This window comes from Xenopus laevis, chromosome 8S, assembly GCF_017654675.1.
Source record: "Xenopus laevis strain J_2021 chromosome 8S, Xenopus_laevis_v10.1, whole genome shotgun sequence".
Classification (NCBI taxonomy): domain Eukaryota; kingdom Metazoa; phylum Chordata; class Amphibia; order Anura; family Pipidae; genus Xenopus; species Xenopus laevis.
Window position 1 is genome coordinate 96,498,290 of NC_054386.1, and position 14,157 is coordinate 96,512,446.

Here is a 14,157-nt window from a genome sequence, read left to right on the forward strand (position 1 = left end):
CATATTCCAGTCTCTTATTCAAATCAATGCATGGTTGCTAGGGGAATTTGCACCCTAGTTACCAGATTGGTTAAGATGCAAATTGAAGAGCTGCTGAATAAAAAGCTAAATAACAGAAATAATAAAAACCAATTGCAAATTCTCTTAGAATATCATTCTCTACATCATACTTAAAGTTATGTCAAAGGTGAACAACCCCTTTAATCCCAAAATATAATTAATCCTTATTGGAAGCAAATCCAGCCTATTGGGTTTATTTAATATTTACATGATTTTTTAGTAGATTTAAGGTATGAAGATCCAAATTATAAAAAGATCAGTTATCTGGAAAGCACCAGGTGCCAAGCATTCTGGATAACAGGTCCCATACCTGTACTTGTAAAGGCATTAAAAAACCTGAATGTTTCCTTGGGGGAAAGAGAGCCATTAAAGGACAAATCAAGTGTAACACTGGAAGAGAATTTAATTGCTTCCCTTAGACTTAACAATCATTGGAGAAATAAGGTAAAAGTAAATATTCAACATACAAACAAATAAAGCAGGTTTATTGGCTCCTGCTTAAATTGGCCTTGGTGGTGAGGACTTCAAATTGTAGCTCCTTTGGGTCAGGGAATGATGTATAACCTCTGCAAAGTGTTGGGGAATATGGTATAATATAAATACCAGGAAACAAATAAGGTTTCCATTAGACAAATGCACAAAGTAGTGACGACTTCAACATAAAAAATTGCATTTTTAACCATTCATTTTTGGGGTTTAGTTCTCCTTTAAAAATTAACCACATCATTACCAGCAGGGTTGTTAGGTCTAATTTTTTTAAAACCAGCCCAAAACTAGTCAAGAGGCACTTCAAAAGTAGCCCAAAAATAGCACATGTGCAGTGAAAAAAAAATCGAAAAAAATAAATGAATATATGTAAAAAATTCACAACTACAGAGGGGGGACCAGGAGGTGTAGGTACAGATACAATTTCAATAAATATTGGTAAAACAAGTCAACCTCTAGATATTTTAGTGGCCAGCAGATTTTTGAGGAATTGAGGAAAGTCACCGGAAAACGTGAGAAAGCTTAAGAGTTAATGAGCCCAGAAAAAAACTCCCGACTTCTACACAAGTCAGTCCCGTTGCATGCTGGGTATTGTAGTCTTACATTAAACTTGGCAGTTGGCAAATTGCTTAATAAAAACTACATTACCCAACATGCATTGGGTTAAACAGGCTTGGCACATTAGGGCAAGAAAAAACTTTGTAGAAAAAATTTATATAATGGGATGCTAGTCTCTACAGGGCCCATGATTTTTGGGATAAAGCCCCCAGTTCAAAAGGGTATAAACATCCCAAAACTCTATTATATTAAAAAAATAAGTCTCTATTCAAAAATCATGTTAAGAATATAGGCATACAGACCACATGGTATTCCGCCTTACGCATTTCATACCCCCTGGTACTTAAAAAGGCATAATGATTTTTAAATGAAGATTATTTATTTTTTTATATAATAGAGTTTTGGGATAATTTTCTTTTTTTTGGGGGGTTTTGAAGAAAAAAACTTTGGCTGGTTTTCCAAAGTACAAACCAGCCAAAGGCCCAAAAAGTAGCCCAAATCTGTACCTTGGTTAGTTTGTACTTTCAAAACCCGCCTGGGCTTTAAATTAGTAGCCCAATGTGGCTGGAAAACTGCCGACCCTGATTACCAGGATCACTTGAACTTAAGAACCTTATGAATTCTGCTTCTCCCCTTCTGTTTTCTACCAAAATTAACCACCCAATAAGCCGCTATTCCTTTTTTTTTCTCCTTTTATTTCAATTAAATCTTTGTTTAATAAAAAACAAGTTATTAAATCAGACTAAGAAGAATTAAAAACAAAAAGGATGGGTTGGAGGAAATCTCAAATGTCTGGAGTTTTCAATTTATTGAAGCAACGCAATTCACATACCTACATGGCAATAACATACAAACTGCATGGATATTAATTCCAGCCATGGAATGTAAAAAGGACTACAGACCCCTGTGGAGGAATTCCCAGAGTCCTTCGTTTACAAAACAATTCTGTACATCTGTACATGCAAAATAAAGGGATTCCGTCATGATTTTGTTTTTATTCCTAAGTCACACTGTTTACACTTGTATTTAGTTGTAATATTGGTGTGTAGGTGCATCTCAGGTCATTTTGCCTGGTCATGTGCTTTCAGAAAGAGCCAGCACTTTAGGATGGAACTGCTTTCTGGCAGGCTGTTGTTTCTCCTACTCAATGTAACTGAATGTGTCGCAGTGGGACCTGGATTTTACTATTGAGTGTTGTTCTTAGATCTACCAGGCAGCTGTTATCTTGTGTTAGGGAGCTGCTATCTGGTTACCTTCCCATTGTTCTGTTGTTAGGCTGCTGGGGGGAAAGGGTAGTAAAGTAGTAAAGAGTGACTGAATTTATCAGAGCACAAGTCACATGACATGGGGCAGCTGGGAAACTGACAATATATCAAGCCCAGTGTCAGATTTCAAAATTAAATATAAAAAAATACGTTTGCTCTTTTTAAAAAACTGCTGGCCGATATTGGGTGAATCCGAACGTTAGGCCCTGGGGCCGAACATCGGATTACAATGCTACAAATGTGCGCCAACAGGTCGCAGGACCGCATCAACTAGCCGATGCGGTCCTGGATCGGAGAAAAAAAAATCAAACTTGACCGATCGATATCTTGCCGATTTTTGGCCTGATATCGATCGGGAGGACCTGTCGGGAGCCTCAACGCATGGGCAGATAAACTGCCGAATCTGTCTAAAGGATCTATATCGGCAGCTTTAATCTGCCCGTGTATAGCCATCTTTAGGCTGCTGGGGGGAAAGGGAGGGGGGTGATATCACCCCAACTTGCAGTACAGCAGTAAAGAGTGACTGGTTTATTAGAGCACATGACTTGGGGGCAGCTGGGAAACTGACAATATGTCTAGCCCCATGTCAGATTTCAAAATTAAATATAAAAAAATCTGTTTGCTCTTTTGAAAAACGTCTTTCAGGGCAGAATTCTGCTGGAGCAGCACTATTAACTGATGCATTTTAAAAAACATTTCCCCCCCCCCATGACATTATCCCTTTAATAGCTGAATCTGAAAAGGAAATGAGCTCAAATGCTGACGAGTTGTGATGGTCCGTAGGGAGGACATGTTACACAAGCTGAAGGGGAGTCCGTTTCTTCTATTCACTGTGTCATGGGGAGCCTCATTGGAGGTCGAGGTGGAGCAGGTCGGGGCAAGGGTAGTGGGGCACGTTGGTAACCGTATGGCGGGGGTCGTGGGGGGCCGTTGTATGGCGGCATCAGGGGTGGTGGCCTCATACCTGGAGGCATGCCTGGGTGACCTGGAAAAGAAGAATGAATATAACAAGTTATGGATATGATGGAAGTGTCAGTGTAGCACTTGAGCTGGTCACAATATAGTCCATATTCTAACAAGAAGTCCTATGTTAATACAACATCCAGTAAAGCTGCCCATAGACGTGCAGACTTTAAACTTCAATTCAGTCTGTTGTTCTACTACTAACCATTCACATTAAATAAAGAAGTAAATGAACAAATCAGACGATGATCTGCACTTGACAGCAATCGTAGTAGCGATGAGCGAATCTGTCCCGTTTCGCTTGCCGAAAAATTCACGAAACTATGAAAATGGTGACATTTTGCAAAACGCATTGAAGTGTTTTTACACTCGCGACAATTTTTCTTGTTCTAAATGCATTAAAGTCAATGGGCGTTTTTTGGAATATAATAAAGCCTGCACTTGTCTGATGCCATACTTCCCCTTTAATATAGTGTCATTGTATAGAGCCTTCACTACTAAATCAGTTCTGCCAAACTCTCCCGCGTGTGGCAAAAACGCTCCGTGAAATGTGAAAAGCAGTTACACAATGAGATCTACCAGGCAGCTGTTATCTTGTGTTTTTAGGCTGCTGGGGGAGAGGGGAAGGCATCACTCCAACTTGCAGTACAGCAGCAAAGAGTAACTGAAGTTTATCAGAGCACAAATCACATGACTGGGGGCAACTGGGAAACTGACAATATGTCCAGCCCCATGTCAGATTTCAAACTTAAATATAAAAAATCAGTTTGCTCTTTTGAGAAATGGATTTCAGTGCAGAATTCTACTGGAGCAGCACTATTAACTGATGTGTTTTGAAAAAAAAAAAACATTTTTTCCCATGACAGTATCCCTTTAAAATAGGTCTGTTAGCTAATTGGAAAAAAAAGAGTTCACAGTAATTATTGGACTTACCCATGGCTCCAAATGGTGGAGCTCTTGGTGGCATTCCCATAGGAGGAGGTCCTGGTGGCCCCATTCCTGGTGGGCGTGTTCCTGGGATAGAGGGGTGTGGAATCTGCATCTGCATACCTGTAGCAATACAAACCTGTTATGTATCACATTGTTCAGACATTCAACAGAACAAAAGTCAGTGATCAGAGAATGGCTACTTATAAGGCCTCTCTCAGGAGACAGCAAGATTACTCCAACTTTGAGCTTTTCCTCAAAGGGTCCTACACCCAAAAGCATGTTTTTTTTTTTGCATAATAAAAGAACAAGTAAGGCGAAGCACCTTTCCAATGTACATTCATGAAACATTTTCAGTTGTATGAAATATACAAAATGTTTTCTTCTGAAAGCAATAGATAAATTCATTATCCAGAAAGCTCCGAATTACGGAAAGTCTGTCTCCCATAGACTCCATTTTATCCAAATAATCCACATTTTTAAAAATGTTTTCCTTTTTCTCTGTAACAATAAAACAGTCGCTTGTACTTGATCCCAACTCAGATATAATTTTTTGGAAGCAAAACCAGCCTATTGGGTTTATTTCATGTTTATATGATTTTCTAATTACGGAAAGATCCATTATCTGGAAAACCCCAAGCATTCTGGATAACAGGTCCCATATCGGTATACTTGAAATAAGTGTTTTTGGGCAGAGTTGTCCTTTAAAAGCAGAACTCAGACATGTGCACTAATGTGTTTTTTGCAAAGCCTCCTACATGTTACTACAAAAAGCTCAGCATTGTGCTGGGGATAGGAGGAATTGTTTATGCGCTTGTAATAAAATAAGGAAACTAGGATTTTACTCCTAGTTAAACATGAAAGAGATATCATAATTTTTATGTAGTTTTTATTTCTAAATAACACTGCAAATAATTCACTCTAGAATATAAAATTTAATTCCTGAACCAACAAGTGTATTTAGTTGTAATATTGGTGTGTAGGTGCATCTCAGGTCATTTTGCCTGGTCATGTGCTTTCAGAAAGAGCCAGCACTTTAGGATGGAACTGCTTTCTGGCAGGCTGTTGTTTCTCCTACTCAATGTAACTGAATGTGTCTCAGTGGGACCTGGATTTTACTATTGAGTGCTGTTCCTAGATCTACCAGGCAGCTGTTATCTTGTGTTAGGGAGCTGCTATCTGGTTACCTTCCCATTGTTCTGTTGTTAGGCTGCTGGGGGGGAAGGGGGTGATATCACTCCAACTTGCAGTACAGCAGTAAAGAGTGACTGAAGTTTATCAGAGCACAAGTCACATGACTGGGGGCAGCTGGGAAATTGACAAAATGTCTAGCCCCATGTCAGATTTCAAAATTAAATATAAAAAAATTTGTTTGCTCTTTTGAGAAACGGATTTCAGTGCCGAATTCTCCTGAAGCAGCTCTATTAACTGATGTGTTTTGAAAAAATATTTTTTCCCACGACAGTATCCCTTCAATCAGAAATGAATCAAATTCATTTAATGCCAGTAAACCTTGATTTCCCTTCATATTTAGCTAAAGTAAGCATATGAAAATTCACATTAGAGGACTTTTCTGGTTATATATAAGTGGTTTGCCTTGTTATTTCTCAGCACCTGTCTTCATTGGACAATTTAGGCCACGCCCCTGGTCCTCCCCATTATGCCCAAACACAAAGAACCCGCCAAACCCATCCACCTCCAGCTAAACCAACCGTCCCATTAATCCTCACCCTTTAGCATTGGAACAAACAACTAGGTGCATAGCTGTAGACTGAAAAGACAACTTACCTGGGTGCATAGCTGTAGACTGAAAGGGAAGCGGGACTTGAGGAGCGGCTGTAGCTTGCCCAGCGCCTGTGACAGGAGACATTGGTGGAGGAGGCATGGAGGGTGGAATCCCAGGAGGCATCGCTCCAGGTGGAGGAACAGGAGGAAATGTGGGAATACCTACAAAAGCGAATCAAATTAGAACATAAATGATTTACAATTGAAAAACTTACCTAAACTATTTACAGAGTCACAAGAATAATCCAACATTTCAGAGCTTGTCCTGTGTGTATGTGTGTGTGTATATATATATATATATCTATCTGTGGGGTCACTGCAGACAGAAGATCCACAAGTTCTGCTTTGAAGAGTAATCATATGAGCTCTTGTAATGTAACTTTCATTATACTTTCATGTGACCCTGCTCTTTCTGCTGCTCTAGAAATCCAAAACTTTCTATCAATAAAGGCACCATGTCTTTATATTGTGCCAAAACTCCTTGAAGGACAAGGAAAGTCTAACATTATGTGAGGCTAGAAATGCTGTATTTTGTATACTAAACATAAACATGAACTTACTGCACCAGAAACCTAATCAAACAAATAATTTATGTTTTCAAAGTTGGCCACAGGGGGTCACCATCTTGTAACTTTGTTATACATCTTTGCAAGACCAAGACTGTGCACATGCTCAGTGTGGTCTGGGCTGCTTAGGGATCGTCATAAATAATCAAAACAGCACAAGTGAAATAATATCTGCCAGACGCCGATACAGCAAGACTGATTAATAATGAGAATATACAGACTGCACTGGGTCCTGTGTTGTCATGTAATCGAATGTGGATTTTATAGTTTTTATATTGTTTGATACAAACTTTCTCCAACTCTGCAGAACCAGTGGCTGCAGCAAAATAATCCTCCAAATAGAATCCCAGTTTATCTGTTTAAATCTGGCTCCATGATCTTTGTCCCTGCAGCTGGAGTTGGAAACATTAAAGGGACTTTAAAGGCAAAAATAAAATCCAATACTAATCTACACAGTCGCTGACTGCTCTACAGGGAAACAAACAAAGTTGCTGAATTTCTGAAAGGCTGGGAAGTAAGGCGAGGGTCCCACTGCTGTTCATAAGTATGATTGTTTCCCTGCCCAGCAGTTAGGGACCATCTGAAAATTCCTATCCACAGCAGTATATGAAGGGAGAAATTCACTGCATACAGTCAGGTTTCTTATAAAAACGGTACACATTTTTTAATTAAAGTAAATTGGAGAAATGTTTCTTTTTCATGCCCTTTAATGACGACTCTAGCCGCTTATTTCCTTATAATACATGAGTGATACTCATGATACCCTCAGTGACTTCTAATATCCTTATCATTTACAGTAGGGGGTACATTATCCCTTATAATACACGAGTGATACTCAGAGTTCCCTGTATAACTCAGCCTGCAGCCTTGTGTCTTTAAATAGTCACAGAACAACCCCTCAGTGACTTCTAATATCCTTATCATTTACAGTAGGGGGTACATTATCCCTTATAATACATGAGTGATACTCAGAGTTCCCTGTATAACTCAGCCTGCAGCCTTGTGCCTTTATATGGTCACAGAACAACCCCTCAGTGACTTCTAATATCCTTATCATTTACAGTAGGGGGTACATTATCCCTTATAATACATGAGTGATACTCAGAGTTCCCTGTATAACTCAGCCTGCAGCCTTGTGCCTTTATATGGTCACAGAACAACCCCTCAGTGACTTCTAATATCCTTATCATTAACAGTAGGGGGTACATTATCCCTTATAATACATGAGTGATACTCAGAGTTCCCTGTATAACTCAGCCTGCAGCCTTGTGTCTTTATATGGTCACAGAACAACCCCTCAGTGACTTCTAATATTGTGTTGTGTGTTATCTTGTGTTAGGGAGCGGTTATCCGTTCACCTTCCCATTGTTCTGTTGTTAGGCTTCCTGGGGGAAGGGGGGGAATGGGAGGGGGGTGATATCACATGACTGGGAGCATTTAGGAAACTGACAATATGTCTAGCCCCATGTCAGATTTCAAAGTTCAATACAAAAAAAAAATCTGTTTGCTCTTTTGAGAAATGGATTTCAGTGCAGAATTCTGTTGGAGCAGCACTGTTAACTGATGTGTTATGAAAAACCTTTTTCCCATGACAGTATCCCCTTAAAATATCTAGAATATTTCTTGCTTTCCTTCATTGAGAAACCAAGCTTTGCCTCTTTTCACTTCAATCATAAATTCAGTACATATTGTGATTAATAAGGACTAAACTCCCGTAAACTTTCATTGAGATCACATGACCTGCCAAATATCTATCCAAACAAATACCCACCTGCAGCAACTGCGCTGGTCAATGACGTAATGACAGCTGGTACAGATGGAGGGGGAGGGGCGTCGGCGAAAAGCTGGTGAGGCCGGTCGGCCTGTGAAAGTGGATTCTGGGCGGCCAGCAATCTCTCTGCTGCTGAGCCGTGCCGCTCTCCTTTGGAGTCCTTCTTGAAAGCATAAGAAACAGTGATGGGCCTGTTGCACAAGTACTGTCCATTCATGGCCTCGATGGCTGCATCCGAGGCATCAAAACTGGCGTAATTGATGAAGGCGTAGCCTTTGGAGTTGCCGGTGTCCGGATCTCTCATGATCTTGGGGGTCTGCAGGATGACCCCAAAAGCACTGAAGGTGTCGTAGAGCAACTTTTCATCAATCTCAGGGTCCAGGTTGCCAATGAAGATGTTGGCGCCCACATCCAGGTTCTTGTTGTGTGCCGAGGCTTTATTTACTCTTATGGGTTTCCCATAGAGCTTTATCATGTTCATAATCTTTATGGCGTAATCAGCATCCTCTTCACTCAGAAACTCCACAAAGCCATAACCTGTGAGGAAAAAGAGCAGAGACTGTATCACTGGAATTCCATCAGTGCTGATTGATGATATCAGAGCATTGTACAGACTGGTGACATCAGCCCCCAAATAGGTATATTTCCCCTTTAAAGTAGAACTAAAGCGTAACTAAAGAAGTAGCTAGAAATGTTGTACATGATGTTTTGTACTTCTGTACCAACCCAAGGCAACCACAGCCCTTTAGCAGTAAAGATCTGTGTCTCCAAAGATGCCCCAGTAGCTCCCCATCTTCTTTTCTGCTGATTCACTGCACATGCTCTGTGCTGCTGTCACTTACTGAGCTTAGGGACCCACTCACAATATACAGTACATATAGAATAGAAATGTCACAATATAAGGCTGATTAGTAATTAATACAGAAAATTACTACATGGCAGCACAGAAACCAGTGCAATTAGCATCAGAATTGAATAATCAGCAAACCTGTAGCATCAGCTTATATTACAGCCAGGGAAGTTCATTTTCTGCTGGATAATTAGTGACGAGCCCTAAGCTTAGCTTCTCAACAGCCAATCAGAGCCCACTGAGCATGTGAGTGTCACAGACACTTTCCAAGATGGTGACCCCCTGTGACAAGTTTGAAGTCCTGGATCATTGCTGCTATTGACAAGCTGAAATTTTAGGCTGGTATAAAAAGTTCAATTCATAAATGATGGAATTTTTAATCATGTTCCTTTTTAAGGTTTAGTTCTCCTTTAAAAAGTAATGACCACTTGTTTTTTTCAGCAAAGACACATATGACATTAGGGCAATGTTATCAACTAACAATAACAAAGACTTAAATGGGCTGGTTCCCTTTTAGTATGTTATAGAATGTCCTCAACTTTGCAATTGGTCTTTATTTTAAAATAATTCTTTGCTGTCCTCTGATACATCTTTCCAGCTTTCAAATGGGGGTCACTGACACTGGCAGACAAAAAAAACTATTGCTCTGTTATAATGTCATTTACAAGCTTATTATTTTTGTTACTTATCTTTCTATAGAGGTTGTGGCTGGGCAGATACATTTACTTAACCTCAATCACACACTGTGTCTCTATTAAGGAACAGATGTACAAGCTGTGCATCAGCAGCCCTTGTCTGTGGTGTTGGTTCAAATGGACTGTACCATGTGAGAAAATAGGAATCACAACACCCTAACACTGTGCACTTGTGTGAGACATTTATATGCTCTATTTTACTCTTCCGACAGCAATCTCCTCCATTCCTGTGGATACTCAGCTATAAGAAACAAAGGTTTAGAAATACTAATCTTACCTTGATGTTGCCCCGTGACTCTGTCTTTGGGCATGTGTGTATTCACTACCGGCCCTGCTTGTAAGAAGAGCTCCCATAGGAGAGGCTCAGACACCTTTTCATCCAGGCCTCCAACATACACCGTGGCATCTACAGAAAAAAGGAAAAGTTACAGTATGTGACTAATCGGCTATAGTAACCCTCTCCCCTGCATACACGTTAAAGGAAAAGGAACACCTAAAAATAAGTGTTTTATAATGTGCTGTTGCCCTGCACTGGTAAAACTGGTTTGTTTGCTTCAGAAACTCTACAATAGTTTATATAAACAAGCTGCTGTGTAGCCATGGGGGCAGCCATTCAAGCACAGGATACACAGTAGATAACAGATAAGTACTACTATAGTTTATATAAACAAGCTGCTGTGTAGCCATGGGGGCAGCCATTCAAGCACAGGATACACAGTAAATAACAGATAAGTACTACTATAGTTTATATAAACAAGCTGCTGTGTAGCCATGGGGGCAGCCATTCAAGCACAGGATACACAGTAGATAACAGATAAGTACTACTATAGTTTATATAAACAAGCTGCTGTGTAGCCATGGGGGCAAATGCAGTGCAAAATAAATAACTTTTCTAATATAGTTAGTTAGGCAAAAATGGAATGTATAAAGGCTGGAGTGACTGGATGTGTAACATAATAGCCAGAACACCACTTCCTGCTTGTCAGCTCTGTTTCCTCTGATTGGTTATCAGGCAGTAACCAATCAGAGACTTGAGGGGGGGGGCACATGGGTCATAGCTGTTGCTTTTGAATCTGAGCTGAATGCGGAGGATCAATTGCAAATTCACAGAACAGTCATGTCCCATGTGGCCCTCCTTATAGTCACTGACTAACTCAGAGTTAGAGAGCTGAAAAGCAGGAAGTAGTGTTCTGGCTATTATGTTACACATCCACTCACTCCAGCCTTTATACATTACATTTATGACTAACTATATTAGAAACATTATTATTTTGCACAGCCTATCTATTTATTTTCACACTGAACTGCAAATCTATGGCCAGGCCGCTGTGTAACCATTGGAAAGGAGCAATGAATGTTTCCTGGGAGGCAGATTAGTATCACAGCTGCTTATTAGACACAGGCTTTAGCTGCACGCCCATTAAACTGAACTGACGTGGAAGAAGCAAAGCAAGACAATTCCATTCAGTCTCACATCCGATATTAATTCAGCGACTTTATTTCCAAATGACAGAGATGGAACCTGCATCTCATACACAAAGTACAGCCCTTATCCTTCCCTGTAAATCCTCCTTTCCTCTTTTCATCCTCCGATACCCCTACATTCCCCACGTATATATCGCTCCTCTGTACCGATAACCCCCTGCAGCCCATACGCAGTCTGTATACATCTCACCCTGGTTCCGTTCTGAGATCGGCCCAGCCGCCATTTTCACGCCGCCAACCACTCAGCCACCTCGCGGCTTCGATTTCCGCTTCCGTACTTCCGGTCTTGGAGCACTTACTTCCGCTACCACTAGAGGTTTTTTTTTTTTTACATTGAATAACTTTATGAACATGCATAATGATGACAATGATTTCTGGTTGATCTTTTTGGGGATATATGTATTTAAAGAAATCGTGTAGGCACAATGTGACTCTGGTGGTGTCACGGGGAATGTATTAAAGTGCAAGCAAATAGATTTTACCATAAATGCAGCCAGGCCCTGACTGGAAATCTGTGGGTTCTTCTGGCAAATGGCAGATGTTCTGCTGTAACATTTTATACACAGTCACTATTTATTGCTTGTGTGTGTGGGCTGTTTTGGCCTCTGTACTTCAAATGCCAGGGCCTATTTTAAATCTCAGTCCAGACTAGGGTTGCCACCTTTTCTGGAAAAAAATACCGGCCTTCCTATATATTTATCTTTTTTCCCTATTAATAACATTGGGATCAGTCCTCATTTTTACGAGTCAGGCCGGTAAAATACAGGCCAGGTGGCTACCCTAGTCCAGACCTGAAAGCAGCAGTATTCAGGCCCAGATAGGGCTGCCACCTTTTCTGGAAAAAATACTGGCCTTCCTGTATATTTATCTTTTTTCCTATTAATAACATTGGGATCAGCCATCATTTTTACCGGCCAGGCCGGTAAAATACCGGCCAGGTGGCAACCCTACCAACCACACCCACATTGGTTCACAAACACTGGGGATGTGCAAGAGATGAAATAGTTTCTTAAATTTCCTGTGCGCCAATCCCCATTGCTCCGGTCCAGATTATTAAAATTTGTGCAAATAAAAGGGAGAGGACGGGGGTGACAAACATCAGCAGACCTAGGGGTTCCCACTATTTAAATCCGGCCCTGGCAGTATTGTCAGCTGGTGTCAGGGCAAAGAATAGGGTTGCCACCTTTTGGGAAAAAATACCGGCATTCATATATATTTATCTTTTTTCGCTATTAATAATATTGGGATCAACCATCATTTTCAGGGGCGCTTCGCCAATGAGGCGACTTGAGACTGTCGCCTCAGACGGCAGCGCCCCACTAGGTACCAGGGGCGGCAAAAATGCAGCTCCAGGTACTTTAAGAGCCGAATTTCCGGTTTTCAAACTGGAAATTCAGCTCTTCTAGCGCAGAGAGCGCAGTTAGGCTTGCCCCTAATCATTTCTATCGTCCGGGCCTGTAAAATACCGGCCAGGTGGCAACCCTGGCAAAGATCCAGGCTTTTGCTTCTTTGGACACTTAACTAAACATATAAAGCTTCACCTGTTGGTAGGGTTGCCACCTTTTCTGGAAAAAAATACCGGCCTTCCTTTATATTTATCATTTTCCCCTATTAATAACATTGGGATCAACCATCATATTTACCGGCCAGGCCGGTAAAATACTGGCCAGATGGCAACCCTAACTGTGGGGGGAAAGTAAATGAAAAGACAATGAATACAATGTAAAATCAAAATGCCCTCAGATTGAGATCTCTGTTGAGGCCAAAAACAGAGATTACTGCTGCGGCTGCCAGCTAATCAGATGCATATTATGTCTGTCAGTCCAATTATTTGGACTTTTAGTGGTATAAGCAACTTCTTTAGTGTGAAAGGCCTGGTTAATACCTTGGTCCCCCCAGTTTGCTGTATCTGGTTATAAAAAGGAGAACAGTGTAAGTGTATTGTGAGCGGCATCTCACATTGTTTCAGCTACTCTGCTCTGCAATTGCTGTCCCAGAACACAGGCTACTCCTGTCACAAGATTGCTGAGAAGAGGACCTGACATAGAGTGAGATGGCAGGAGGGGACCCAGGTATTAACCAGGCTTTTATTCACGTTTAAGATCATCGTCAGGTCTGGACTGGGATTCAAAATAGGCCCTGGTATTTGCCAGAATCCATAAATTGCCAGTCTGGATCATACATAGGATGATGTAAGATGTCAATGTGGTTGGCCTCACCAGAACTAGCTGGCAGCTTACTGGCTCATGTATGCTATTGAGCAGGTTAGAAAACCCACAATGGACAAGGTCAATATTGTCCTATTTACCCGGCCCACTCCTGATGGGTCTGCATAGGCCTGCATTATGGTATAATCATTGGATCATCATTACATCAGTATGATCAGTTATTGGGGTAGATTTACTAAAGGGTGAAGTGCCCGTCGCTAAAATTTGCCAAAATGATAATTTGCAGGGACGTCGCCAATTTACTAAAAGGCATAGAGGACAATTCGCTAATGAAAGAGCTGAGTGCTTGCAAAGTTTTGCGTCCTTTCGCCAGGAAAATTTCCGCTCAGGTGAAAGATTGTTATTCATCAAAGTGCAAACTTTACAATACATATTTTTTTTAACCATTTGAAGCTCATGCCACATTTGTTTGAGGGTAGCGCTAGCGAAAGATCGCTCACAAATGCCCATGCTGACGAATTTTCGCTGGCCAGTGTTCATCTGCTGAAATTTAACTTTGCATTTTGATAAATTAGCGT

General features: G+C 40.9%; 1 protein-coding gene across 2 annotated transcripts; it reads right to left on the minus strand.

Annotated features, from left to right (window-relative positions):
* Positions 1 to 1,778: 1,778 nt before the first annotated feature.
* sf3b4.S (splicing factor 3b subunit 4 S homeolog) lies at positions 1,779 to 11,662 on the minus strand. Of its 2 annotated transcripts, none has more exon segments than NM_001086631.1 (6): positions 1,779 to 3,354; positions 4,266 to 4,382; positions 6,048 to 6,206; positions 8,382 to 8,918; positions 10,204 to 10,332; positions 11,602 to 11,662. In NM_001086631.1, coding segments are annotated over 6 exon segments (1,134 nt in total). In that variant the 5' UTR covers positions 11,636 to 11,662; the 3' UTR covers positions 1,779 to 3,196.
* Between the last annotated feature and the right edge of the window lie 2,495 nt (positions 11,663 to 14,157).